This window comes from Cynocephalus volans, chromosome 9 (genome assembly GCF_027409185.1).
Source record: "Cynocephalus volans isolate mCynVol1 chromosome 9, mCynVol1.pri, whole genome shotgun sequence".
Lineage (NCBI taxonomy): Eukaryota > Metazoa > Chordata > Mammalia > Dermoptera > Cynocephalidae > Cynocephalus > Cynocephalus volans.
This window is the reverse complement of record NC_084468.1, coordinates 36,235,591-36,248,212: the sequence shown is the minus strand read 5'-3', so window position 1 is coordinate 36,248,212 and position 12,622 is coordinate 36,235,591. Positions and strand designations below refer to the sequence as shown.

The window sequence follows — 12,622 nt, the reverse complement described above, 5'->3', positions numbered from 1 at the left end:
TGGCTTGAGGATGGAGGGAGTCTCATGGCAAGGAATGAAGGTGGCTTCTAGGAGCCAAGAGCAGTCTTAGATTGACAGACAGCAAGGAAACGAGGACCTCAGTCCCTCAACCAGAAGAAAGGGCTTGGAAGTGGATTGTTCTCCAGAACCTCCAGAGAAGAACTCAGCCTGGCTGATACCCTGAGCAGAGAACCCAGCTATGCCATGCCAGATATCTGACCTGCAGAATTGTGAGCTAATTAATAGGTGTTTTTAGCTGCTAAGTTTGCGGCAATTTCTTAAGCAGAAAAAGAAAACTAATACACACGACTAAGTGAAGTGGAAATGCCAGACTACACAGTTGACGGTGGCAGTAAGGATAAAATGACTCCTAAAAATGAGCTTGCTGCAGTGGATATACTATTAAGGCTGGAAAACCCACCAGAGGACTATGTTGAGAGGAAGACCCTCCCAGAGAATACACCCTTCATCAAAGCAACAAGGAATATGCGGGTGAGAGGGCCCAACAGCACTGAGCAGTTTGGTGGTAGCTTTCCTCTGTAGGCCAGGGCTGACAGTAGGAGATGCTGTTATGGAACAGGGCTCACTGACAGCAATGAGAATAACAGGGTCCTGAAACAAAGAGACCAGGCGAGCAAATTATCCATCAGAAGCCAGGCATATGCAATTGTTGATTGTCATAATGACAGCCAACGCAGGAACAGCAATCCAGTCCCTCTTGTGCACCACTCACCTTCCCTACCCTCCAGTAGGTAACAGAAAATCAAAAGAGAACACAACCTAGACCTCAAGCTCAAAGACTGTTCACTATTAGAAAATTCTTAATGTAATTCACCACCATCTTATAATGTCAGATGAGAAAAAACATTTGATCACATCATTAAATGCTACAACACTTTTCATAAAGCTGGGCAGCCACTGTTGATTTTTAAAACCTCTTATTGTGGTGCTGGCTTAAGTACAGTTGGCCCTCCATATCCATGGCTGCCACCTCCATGGATTCAAACAACCGTGGATCAAAAATGTCATTAGGCCTAAGATGGTTGCATCTGTACTGACCATGTACAGACTTTTTTTTCTTGTCTTTATTCCCTAAACAATACAGTATAACAGCTATTTACATAGCATTTACACTGTGTTCTGTACTATAAATAACCTAGGGTTAATTTAAAGTATATGGGAGGATGTGCATAGGTTATATGCAAATACTGTGCCATTTTATGTCAGGGACTTGAACATCCTTGGATTTTGGTGTCCCTGGGGGGTCCTGGAACTAATCCCCCATGAATACCCAGGGATGACTGTATAGACATATAAATCAGTGGAATAGAATGGGAGTCCATAAATAAACCCACACATCTATAATTGATTGATTTTCAACAAGAGTGCCAAGACCCTTCAATGGGGAAAGAACAGTCTTTTCAACGAGTGGTGGTAGGACAACTGGAGAGCAACATGCAGAACAATGAAGTTGAACCCCTAACTCATACCATATACAAAAATCAATCAAAATGGATCATAGACCTAAATGTAAGAACTAAGACAACAAGACTCGTAGAAGAAAACACAGGCATAAATCTTCTTAACCTTAGATAAGATACCTAAAGTATAAGCAACAAAATAAAAAACAGATAAACTGTACTTCATCAAAATTAAAAACTTTTGTGCATCTAAAGGCACTATCAAGAAAGCAGAAAGGGGCTGGCCAGTTAGCTCATGTGGTCACAGCGTGATGCTGATAACACCAAGGTCAAGTGTTCTGATCCCCATTCTGGCCAGCTGCCAAAACAAAAACACACAAAAAAGAAAGCAAAAGGACAGCCATAGAATGAGAGAAAATATCTGCAAATTATATATGTGCTAAGGGTCTGGTAAACAGAAGGGACTCTCACAACTCAACAGTAAAAAGACAAATAACCCAATTTAAAAATTGGCAATGAATTTGAATAGACTTTTGTCCAAGGAAGATATAGAAATGGCCAATAAGCACATGAAAAAATATTCAACATCTCTAGTCATCAGGGAAATGCAAATCAAAATCATAATGAAATACCATTTCACACCCACTAGGCTGGCTAGAATTAAAAAAAAAAAAAAAAAGATGACAAGCATTGGTGAGGAGGTGGAGAAACTGAAACTTTCCTACACTGTTGGTGGAAACGTAGAATGATGCTACTACCACTTTGGAAAACAGTCTAGCAGCTCCTCCAACAATTAAACATGGAGTCACCACATGACCCAGCAATCCTAGATGTATACTGAAGAGAAATGAAAACTTATGTCTGCACAAAAACTTGTACACGAATTTTATAGCAGCACTATTCTTAACATCTGAAAGATGGAAACAAATGATGAATGGATAAACAAAAGATGGCATATCCATACAGTGCAGTACATTGTTTGGCCTTAAAAAGGAATGAAGTTTTCACACTTTTACAGTGTGGATGAACCTTGAAAACATTACGCTAAATGAAAGAAGCCAGACACAAAAGGCCATATGTTATATGATTACATATGTATGAAATGTCCAGAACAGGCAAGTCCATAGAGACAGGAAGTAGATTAGTGGTTGACAGTGACTGGAACAGAAAGTGACTGCTAATGGTATGGGTTTCTTTTTAGAGTGATAAAAATGTTCTGGAAGTAGACGGTGGTAATGGTTGCACAACTTTGCGAATATGTTTAAAAAGCACTGAACTGTACACTTTAAAGTGGTGAATTTTATAATATTTGAATTATATCTCAATTAAAAACTTTATTAATAAAGTAGGAACAGTTACACATATTTAATAGATAAATTATCTATAACATAATATATGAACACACATTCATATAGCTGATATTTGGCTTGTACCAGTGGTAAAAATATAATTTCTAGGCTTATGCCCCCTTGCTCCCTCTGAACCTTCTAGTGCCCTTCTGAACCTTCACATAATAAAAAGGAACAAAAAGGTTATACCTGGCTCATTAAGGGAACTCCAGGACCCCTGCTTCAGCCTGCTATGGGGATACTTTGGGATTCAGAGGTGAAGAGATATAGGAAATTATTAACCTTTTCATTATGCATCTTTGGATTGTTTACTTGATATGCAAATGTGGGAGTGTTTTTTTAAACTAACAAAAATTTAAAAATAAAATTTTAGAAGAAAACCATTTTAAACTATAGTAATTAAAGCATTATCATATTAGTATAGAAACAGCCAAACATCAGGCCCAGCCCATGGCTCACTCGGGAGAGTGTGGTGCTCATAACACCAGGGCGATGGGTTCAGATCCCTATACAGGGATGGCCAATTAGCTCACTGGGTGAGCGTGGTGCTGACAACACCAAGTTAAGGGCTAAGATTCCCTTACCGGTGATCTTTTAAAAAAAAAAAAAAAAGAAAGAAAGAAACAGCCAAACATCAAAGGAATAGTACAGAAGCATACAGCGGAGGGCCAGCCAGTTAGCTCAGCTGGTTAGAGTTTAGTGGTGTAACACCAAGGTAAACAGTTCAGAACCTCATGCCAGCCACCAAAAAAAAAACTTTTAAAGTTTATATCGGAATATTGCTCATAAAAAAGATAGCATTTTAAATCAGTGGGGGGAGGGAGCAGGGAAGGATTATTTGGGGAAAAAATAAAGCTTGATATGTACTTTACTCTTATCAATATAAACAGCAGAGAAATCAATTATTTAAATATAAAAAGGATTAAATTATAAAATTACTAGAAGAAAACTTCCATAAGCATTTATAAGCTAAGTATCAATATAATACAAAATGTGGATGCCATAATGAAAAGATTGATAAAACTGTCTACATAGAAATGTTAAATTTCTTTAAAGCAAATTTTTAAAGTTTTTATTTAAAAATATTTTTAAAAGATAAGCAACAATCTAAAAAATATTTATAACATATGAAAACAGCTAGTGTCCTCAATATACAATAAGACATATAAAAAGAAGAAAAAGATGAATAATGCAGTTGCAAAAGTGGCAAAACACATGAACATGCAATTTACAGATTAATAATAACAGCCATAATTAAAAATTATTGAACATTTATTATGTGCCAGGGACTGTTCGCATATTCATATATGCAATCCCTGCAAGACCTAAGGAGGTAGGTAGTATCATTAACTATATTTTACCACCACATTTCTCTCCTCTTCATGCACGGTATCCTTCTCCCACTTAACAAAAAAAGGCATACCTTATTATAGTACATTGTCCTGATATGTTAAAATCTGAGGGCACTGAACAAAGGGACAACTCAGGAATGTGGCTCTCTTCTCCCAAGACAAAGCAGTGTTCAGGTAAGAAATCTTTAAGAGGGTGTCAAACTCTCAACAAAGTTCTGTTCTTGATCAACCTTGCTACCTACCTATCTACCTACCTTCCTTCCTCTCTCCCTTCCCTCCTTTCCCTCCCTTTTCCTCCATTCCCCTTCCTCCTTCTATGTACCATCTATTTTAGAATTAAAATTTAGAAGTAAATCAGAAGAGAATCTTTATTAAAGAATAAAGTCAGACTTTTTCTGACAAAGTAAACCTGGTTTTGACAATGACAACTAGTTCTGTAAAACGGGTAACAAATTTTGCATCCTTACATAAATCGAGTAAGATAAATCTCAGGTCCCAAGATTTAACAGAAATATACTTAAAACACATATGTAATATTCTAGAAATAATATATTTTGTAACCATTTAAAAGTATGATAAAAAAATGTTAGACATCAACTTTAAAATAAAGAACAAGATACGTAATTATTTAAAAAATGTTTAGAGAGTACTTGAGCAAAAATTTTTGAAGACTACTCTCAACTACTCCACAGTACACTGCCCAGTCAGTAAACAGGAAACACACTCAACCTCATTAATAAAGAAATAAAAATGTAATCAACAGTGAGATCTCATCTCTTCACCCTTCAGATTGGTAAAGATTTAAAAGTCTGATAAAACTCAGCAATTGTGAAGCTGCCGGGAAACGGGTTTATAAGAGTGAGTATTTTGGTGGGTAATTTGATAGTACCAATTAAAACTTAAAATATGCACATTCTTCAGTGCTGGAAAAATCTAGAAGACTATAAATCAAACTGTTAAGAATGGTTATATCAAAGAGGATGGGATTTGGGAAAACTTTTTCTTTGTAAATTAGTATTTCTGTAACGTGTGAGGTTTTTACAGCAGGGGACAAGAAAAAAAATCTACATAGGCCTAGGGTAAGTATTATGATGGCTGAAATCTAAAATGAGGGCTGGCCAGTTACCTCAGCTGGTTACAGCACAGTGTTATAAAATGAGCTGAATATTTCTGGGCTATTAAAAGGAAATATAAGTAATAGGTAGGTGATTAGATTAGGTGACATAATATTATTCTCAACCCTAAATTCTACCACATTGAAGTATTAAGAAATGATTTTTAGAAGCCATCTAGTATAATTCCCTAGGCAATGCATAATTTCTTTTGACAGCATCCCCAATAAGTAGTTATAAACCTTTTGAACATACACTCTTCAATTTGATCTCGAATCTCAGACAAATCTAGAATACGAATTATTATGCCTTTGTGTCTTTAAATATTACTTGTCTATTTTATTTCACATTACACATTAATCATTAATCATGACTTACCCAAGACAAAATATAGATATTCCTCCACATTTGGGGCAAGCCGGTGGCTCACTTCGGAGAGTGTGGTGCTGATAACACCAAGGCCACAGGTTCAGATCCCTATATAGGGATGGCCGGTTAGCTCTCTTGGGAGAGTGTGGTGTGACAACACCAAGTCAAGGGTTAAGGTCCCCTTACCGGTCATCTTTAAAATATATATATATATATTCCTCCACTTTTGCCATACTATATTCTTAAGAACCTTATCCCTGACAAATCAAGAGTGGTAACATTCCACATTCACCAATTTGTCTATATACATGCAATAATGCTCTTTGCCACTAGATGGCGATTTAGCTAACGCTATGTTGAGGCGCTCTCAGTCCATGAGGTCAACTGTTGCCACCAGCAGGAGCTACTAAATAAGGAAGGAAAGCCAGCAAGAAGGGAAATGCAGACGTGATTAACACGTCCACTTGTGAAATGGCAAAGGGAAAATATCAAGCGAAAAGGAGGGAGCAGACTATATGCATATTAATAATTGGAGGAAAGGTTCGCATGAGAAATAAGTAAAAAAAGATGTTAAAAATACTTTATTCATTGTCAACTAATTGGTATCGTTTATCTTTAGATCTACTCCTAATCTTGATATCCACAGTTCATATTGTAACACTAATGCTCCTTCTCTCTACCCTCGTTTATTGCAGCATTTTACCTAGCAGCTACTATAGATAAGTAGGTTATTTTTACTTCAGTCCTATTGACTACCAAAGGATAAAAAAGGCTTAAGAAATTTATATTTTCAGATAACAAACATCCAATTTTCTGTCTATTTCTGAGAATATTTTATATACTTATTTTTCTTTTACTGAGGTATACATGTATCCAAAACAAGGATATGAAATTTGTACCCAATTTGTCCAGAAACCAATCAGGTCAAAGCCAAAATGCCTTTAGCTTGAACAATAATAACAAAAACAAAAGAATCTTTTAATGTATAAGAAAATGCCCATGCCAAGCTGTTCTAACGGCTCAACAGAATTTACTTTAAAGTTGTAAGAAGCTAGGCTATTTGATCATATTAAAGTCTAATAAAAAAGAAGTGGAATGTCTTTATAAAACTTAGAAAATCATATTTTTCACTGTCAAAAATATTTGATTGTTTTAGTTGTTTAGAAGAATCCTTTCTTTTCTTACCTATAGGGTTGTACTTTAATCCCATGGTTTTGAAATTCCAGTGCTTTCTTAACAACAGCTTCATTTTCTTCTGGATAAACTGAACATGTGCAGTAAACAATTGCTTGAGCTTTAGGAACTATATTTAAAGAAGATGTAATCAACATAATGACTCCATTAACAATCCTATACAAATTTGCTATGTTTCCAAACATATATTTGATACTAATACCACATGGTTTTGATGTGAATAATTTCCACAGTTGCTTGAATAGCTCCACTTTAAAGCAAAAGCTTATATTAGTAGAGTAGTCTGTGGCCAATACATAAAGTAAAATCTAACTGGCTTGTATGGAAATTGAAAATTTAATCAACATGACCAACCTAGTTACAAACAGAAAGAAATAAATACTGCACATGACCATGAGCTTGATACTTCCAGCCATTCCTCCACAAGCCATATTGCCTAATTAAAGAACTCTTTAAAGAAACAGAGAGACTTAGATGTGAATCCCAATTCTGTCACTTACTGCTATATGAACCTGGGCAAATGACTTAAAGTTTTGGATTTTCCATCTGTAAAATGAGGTAAATACTACTACCTGCAATTCACTCATTTATTCATGATTATTGAGCACCTACCACATGCCAGGCTCTGTTCTAGACTTTGGAATACATCAGTAAACAACACGGACTAAAATCCCTGCTGCTGCAAAGCTTACTTTCTACTAGGGGAGAAAGATAATAAGATATAAATAAACAGGAAAACTACATAGTATTGTTAGGTGATAAATGTTTTTCTTTATAGAGAAAAACAAAGCAGGGATGAGGGATAGAGAGTTTCAGAGGAAATACAGTTGTTTCAAATAGGGTAGTCAGAGAAAGCATTGCTGGGATGGCGAACTGTGGGTAGACTAGGAGATTGGGAAGCCAGCCACAGAGGACCTAGGGAAGGGCATCTAAGGTAAGGGAACAGCAAGTATGTAGGCCTGAAGTGGACCTGGGCTGGCATGTTCAAAGCAAGTGAAAGGGCCAGTCTGATCAGAGCAGAGGGAACGAGGAGAGAGTAGTGGGAGATGAGGTCAGAAAGTATGGTCTGAGTACCAGATAGTACAGGGACCTGTAGGCCAGTGGAAGGATTTAGATTTTTACTCTGATTATGATGGGAAGCCATGTGTTTTCAAAAAATTGCTCTGATTGCTGTGTTGAGAATAGACTGTAGAGGGGAGGAGTGGAAGCTGATAGGCAAATTAGAGGCCATCGCATTAATCCAAGTGTGAGGTGATGACAGTTTGGACACAGCAGAGTGGTGGAGGTGGCTGGATTCTGGATATATGTTGAACGTAGAACCCACTTCACTTGCTGACAGACTGGCTGTGGGTATGGAAGAGGAGACATGAATGATGCTAAGGCTTTTAGCCTGTACAAGTGGAAGTCTAAAACTGTCATCCACTAAAATGACAATACTTTGGGAGGAACAGGTACTGTGGGAGGAAGGTCAGGTCTTCCATTTTGGACACGTTAACTTTGAGATACCTATTAGTCACCAACTGGAGATGTCATTAAGGCAGCTGGAGACACAAGCCTAGAGTCCAGGGAAGAAGTTCAGACTGGAAATATAAATTAGGGAGTCATGTAGAGTACTTAAAACCATGAGACTGAATGAGGTCACCAAGGGAGTGAGTTACAGAGAGAAAAAAGATCCAAGGCATGAATTGTGGCACATTCCCATGTTAAAGAGGGTGTGGAGATAGGGAGGACCCAGTGAGGGAGGTTGAGAGGGGGTATCCAGGGAGATGGGAAAGAAAGCCACAAATGTGGTGTCCAGAAGACAAGTGAAGTTAAGTGTGTGAAGGAAGAGAAAGTGATCGATTAAGTCAACTGCCACAGATAGACCAACTTAGATGAGGACTGTGCACTGATGTGACGACATGGGGGCCACTGGGGATCCTCACAAGACCATTACAGTTTAGTGGCAGGGATGAAAGTGTGACAGTAATATGCTCAAAACAGAATGCGAGGAGAGATTTAGACAAACACTGTTCTCAGGGGAAAGGCAAATTATAGGGGAAAAAAACAGGAGAACATTCAAAAAAGAAGTTAAAACACAGGGGATTTTACTGATGCAGAACTATAAGTTCTAGAGAGCACAGAGTGGGAGGTGGGGACAGGCAAGGGGAAATAAAGAGTTATGGGGACCAGAATACAGGAGATGAAGAATGACCTGGCGGTCAAGGGCTTCTTGAGTTCACTGACATCACTAGGTATAAAGGATATAATGAGATATGTTTTTTATGATTTTAAAGTAGAGGCAAGGCTGGAAATTTAGAGAGTAAGGGAATTGTGGGGGGGGGGGGCTGGTTCCCTTTGTCACTCTGGTCAAAAAAGGCATGGAGCTAAGGGAAAAGATTTGGTGAGATTCAATAAAATAATACATACAAAATAAATGGAAAGGTGCCTGGCACATAATAAGCAATAATAAAGGTTCAAATATTTAAAAAATTATTTTCACAACTAACAAGAGGACTGAGCATAGTTATTTTTTACGTGGTTGATTTCAAATGGGGCTTTTAGTCATTTCTATCAAAATTTAGAGTCAAACCCCTAATTAGGCACTTAACTACTTAAGGTAGCATTGTTTTGTGGGAAAATTAAATATAACTTGTTTTGATTTACAGTATGTCTGTCATCCAGTAATGTAAACTGTCATAATCTCATGAGTTGCCAAATATTACTGTATATTTGATTAGCATTGTAAGGTCACTGAGGAAGGAGACACTAGCCAGGTAAAGGAAGAAAAGATTTTATTAGCAAGCGGCAAGCAGACCTGCCGGGCTGAGCCGAAAAATGGCGTCAGCGCCCAGAGGCAGCAGGATGTCTTATAGGGATAAGACTGGCATCTGGCCTAGCCTAGGAAGATGGTCACAGTGTTCCACTCCGCATATGGCCTGCTTATGGGAACAGACTTGGGGAGACAGAAACCTTGGGCTAGCCAGGGGGAAGCAGTTAGAATGTTACACTCTAGGTACAGCCTGCTCAGCCGGCTCTTGGGGACAGAGACCTTGAAGAACAAAACTTAGAGAAATGAAACCGATGGGTGGGGGCTTTTTAAAAGTCAGGTTTTCAGCTCCAGGGAAGTAACAGGCATCATAAAAGGTCATACACCATTAAAATCCCTTTGCTTTTCATGATTCTTTCTGAAGCCCTTTTTAACCCTTAAACATTCAATTAAAATTTAATAAAAATGCATCAAGTAAATCTTTTATTTACCAACTTCTGAATCTTCCATCCAAACTTATTTCAGAGATCATATACATACTATCACATTCAAATGAACGTTTATTAGCAACATCAGCTAAATGGGCAGAACTCTGTGCTTTCTATTTTGCCTTATTTCTGCCTCATTTATGTTATATTTTACATACTGAATTATCTGTAACCACATACTTTGAGCCTTTGGAGGTCAGGATTCATTCGCATTCACATGCCTAACATCCAGCTTAAATGCCTTATCCAGAGCAGGCACTTGATAAATACACACTGAATTAATAAAAGTTTATTAATTTCTCAGAGACGTCTAGATTTTCGTGTCCACATGTGGAAAGGCAACGGTACTTAAAGCCTAAACGGAGTGACAGAAGCAATGATGTGGATACTCAAAGAGCCTCGTTACTCAGACTTCAGATGGAGAGATCGAGGCTTTACCTGTAATTGCAGCTCTCTGTTCTCCATTGAGCACTAAAAGATATAAGAGCTTGATTAAAGTCTGGACTATAGAAGAGTTGTTAGTAGTAGGCACGATGACAACAGAAAAATTGCATCAAGAAAGAAGTCAATGAGAAGAAACAGGAAAGGTGAAACTGTACAATCATAGATGTACATGATTATATTTAATTATATTTCATTTCAGTATTAAGCAATTGTTAAATTATGCTTGCTAACCTATTTTAAAAATTATAATAAAGCATATATTTTAAAAAGACTTAAATTGGTAAAAATAAATATTTTGTTATATGAAGGCACTAAGACTGAATGTTCTAGAAAATTTGCTTATGATTCACACTTCACTGCTTGATTATAAATAAAGTATTAATGTTTCTAAGATTTACACCATATTTTAACATGATTGTACTAATGACCAACTTACATTTCATTGCATGTGTTAGCTGTTCGCATTGCTGTTGAGCAAGAACATGAAGTTTATCTTCTGATGTGCCTCCTTGAGAGAGATCTTTGAGTAAGTCTGTACCTAAATTTTAAAAAGTAAATAAATACTTTAAAATATATTACTATTTGGTACTTTTCAAATATTAACATTATCACATTTTGACTACTAATGGAAGTTTTCATGGAAAAATCTATTAAAACGAAATAGATAATATTAAAATGGTAACATTAAAAATTAATAAAGGTAATTGTGTTTAGTTTTAATATTGTTTTTCAAAAAGAATATTGAAAATATTTAATGTTTTTCTCCAAGTTCCTATGAGATAGTCTTCCAAGTAGGCACATAAGTCATTTACGTACAGAAGAGAGAATGCAATCAATCTGGAGACTAATATAGAAAAGGGAAAATAGGATTTATTTTCCAAAGTAGAATTGATGGGTTATGGTCAGAGCTGGATAGGAAATAACACATAAGGATACAGTTGGAAGCATTAACTTAACTTCCCAAAATAATTCTTGAAAGAAAAAATTCAGAGAAACAAATGTATGTCTTCATAAGAGATCAAGAAATAATGTCTTACATTTTTTAAATTTCAAAAGATAATTTCAACATATTTCTTGATAATATTTAACTAAGATATGTTGAATGCTACTTTATCAAGATTATTTTATTTAACAACCTCTTGAAGCATTATTATCCCTTTTACCATTGAGAAAACTGTTTAAACATACATTAAACAACCTGTTTAAGGTTATATAGCTACTATGTGTACAGCCAAGATTCTAACTCAGAAATCTGACCAGAGAGCCAAACCTTCTAAATTCTGTATTCTCCTGCCTGACTAGAAGTCCCTGGAGTATGATAGCCAATTATTTATAGCACATATCTGGCTGTTCCCCATTCCAGTAATATCACTAAAGGTTAATTAAACTTCATTTCTTCCCAATTTAGTTTTACTTCACATTTTTCTATCTCTATTCTAAAACTATCCATTACTTTTTAAAGAACTATTTGTAGACTATTATACTCTAAAACCATTATCATCCACTTCTTTAATCCTGTCTTAAAATAATTCCAAGTTGCTGGCAAGGGCCAACTGCATATATTCCCCAATGGTTCTAACATTTTTCAACATTAAAATGTTTTCCAAAACTAACTCATTATTGTTTCTTTCCACCTAGTTTCTAAGTCTGATAAAACAATCTTTTAAATTCATCCCCGTAAGTTTGTGACTAATATTCCTTCCATAGTCACTGGTCAGCAGCTCCTTATTTGCTTTGGCTTTTAGCTCCTCTGAGTACAGTTTCCTTCAAAAGCCCCCCTTTTTTCAGGAGGTGCCCATTTCTTCGCTTATCCTGTGACTTCTTCATCAAGGCTTTCAAAACATTACAAATTCCTAGAAAATGTTTTACTTTCTCCCTTTTTGTCATTTGTATTTTCCTTGGGCTTTCCCCGCCTAGCCTCTAGTTTGTTTTTAACTGTGACTTTTTTTTTCTGGATCCTCACATCAAGATGTCCAGGATAAGGCCAGAGTCCCACAGTCCTAAGCTCTAGTTCTCTTGACTGCTATGCATATTATAGCTGCTGCTATTTCTTCCCCTTTTCTTTCAGGGTCTACTAATTTTTCCCTGATTATTTCCCAAAGTTCATGTAGGAATTTTCTCAGCCTATTATTTTCCCACATGAG

General features: G+C 36.5%; 1 protein-coding gene across 1 annotated transcript in view; it reads right to left on the bottom strand.

Annotated features, from left to right (window-relative positions):
• NSUN7 (NOP2/Sun RNA methyltransferase family member 7) overlaps positions 1-12,622 on the bottom strand; it is a 42,445-nt gene that overhangs the window by 3,832 nt on the left and 25,991 nt on the right. The window contains exons 8-9 of the mRNA XM_063108717.1: positions 10,915-11,016; positions 6,789-6,906 (exon numbers count right to left, since the gene is read on the bottom strand). Coding sequence (XP_062964787.1) covers positions 6,789-6,906; positions 10,915-11,016 — 220 coding nt within the window. The remainder of the gene's footprint in view (positions 1-6,788; positions 6,907-10,914; positions 11,017-12,622) is intronic.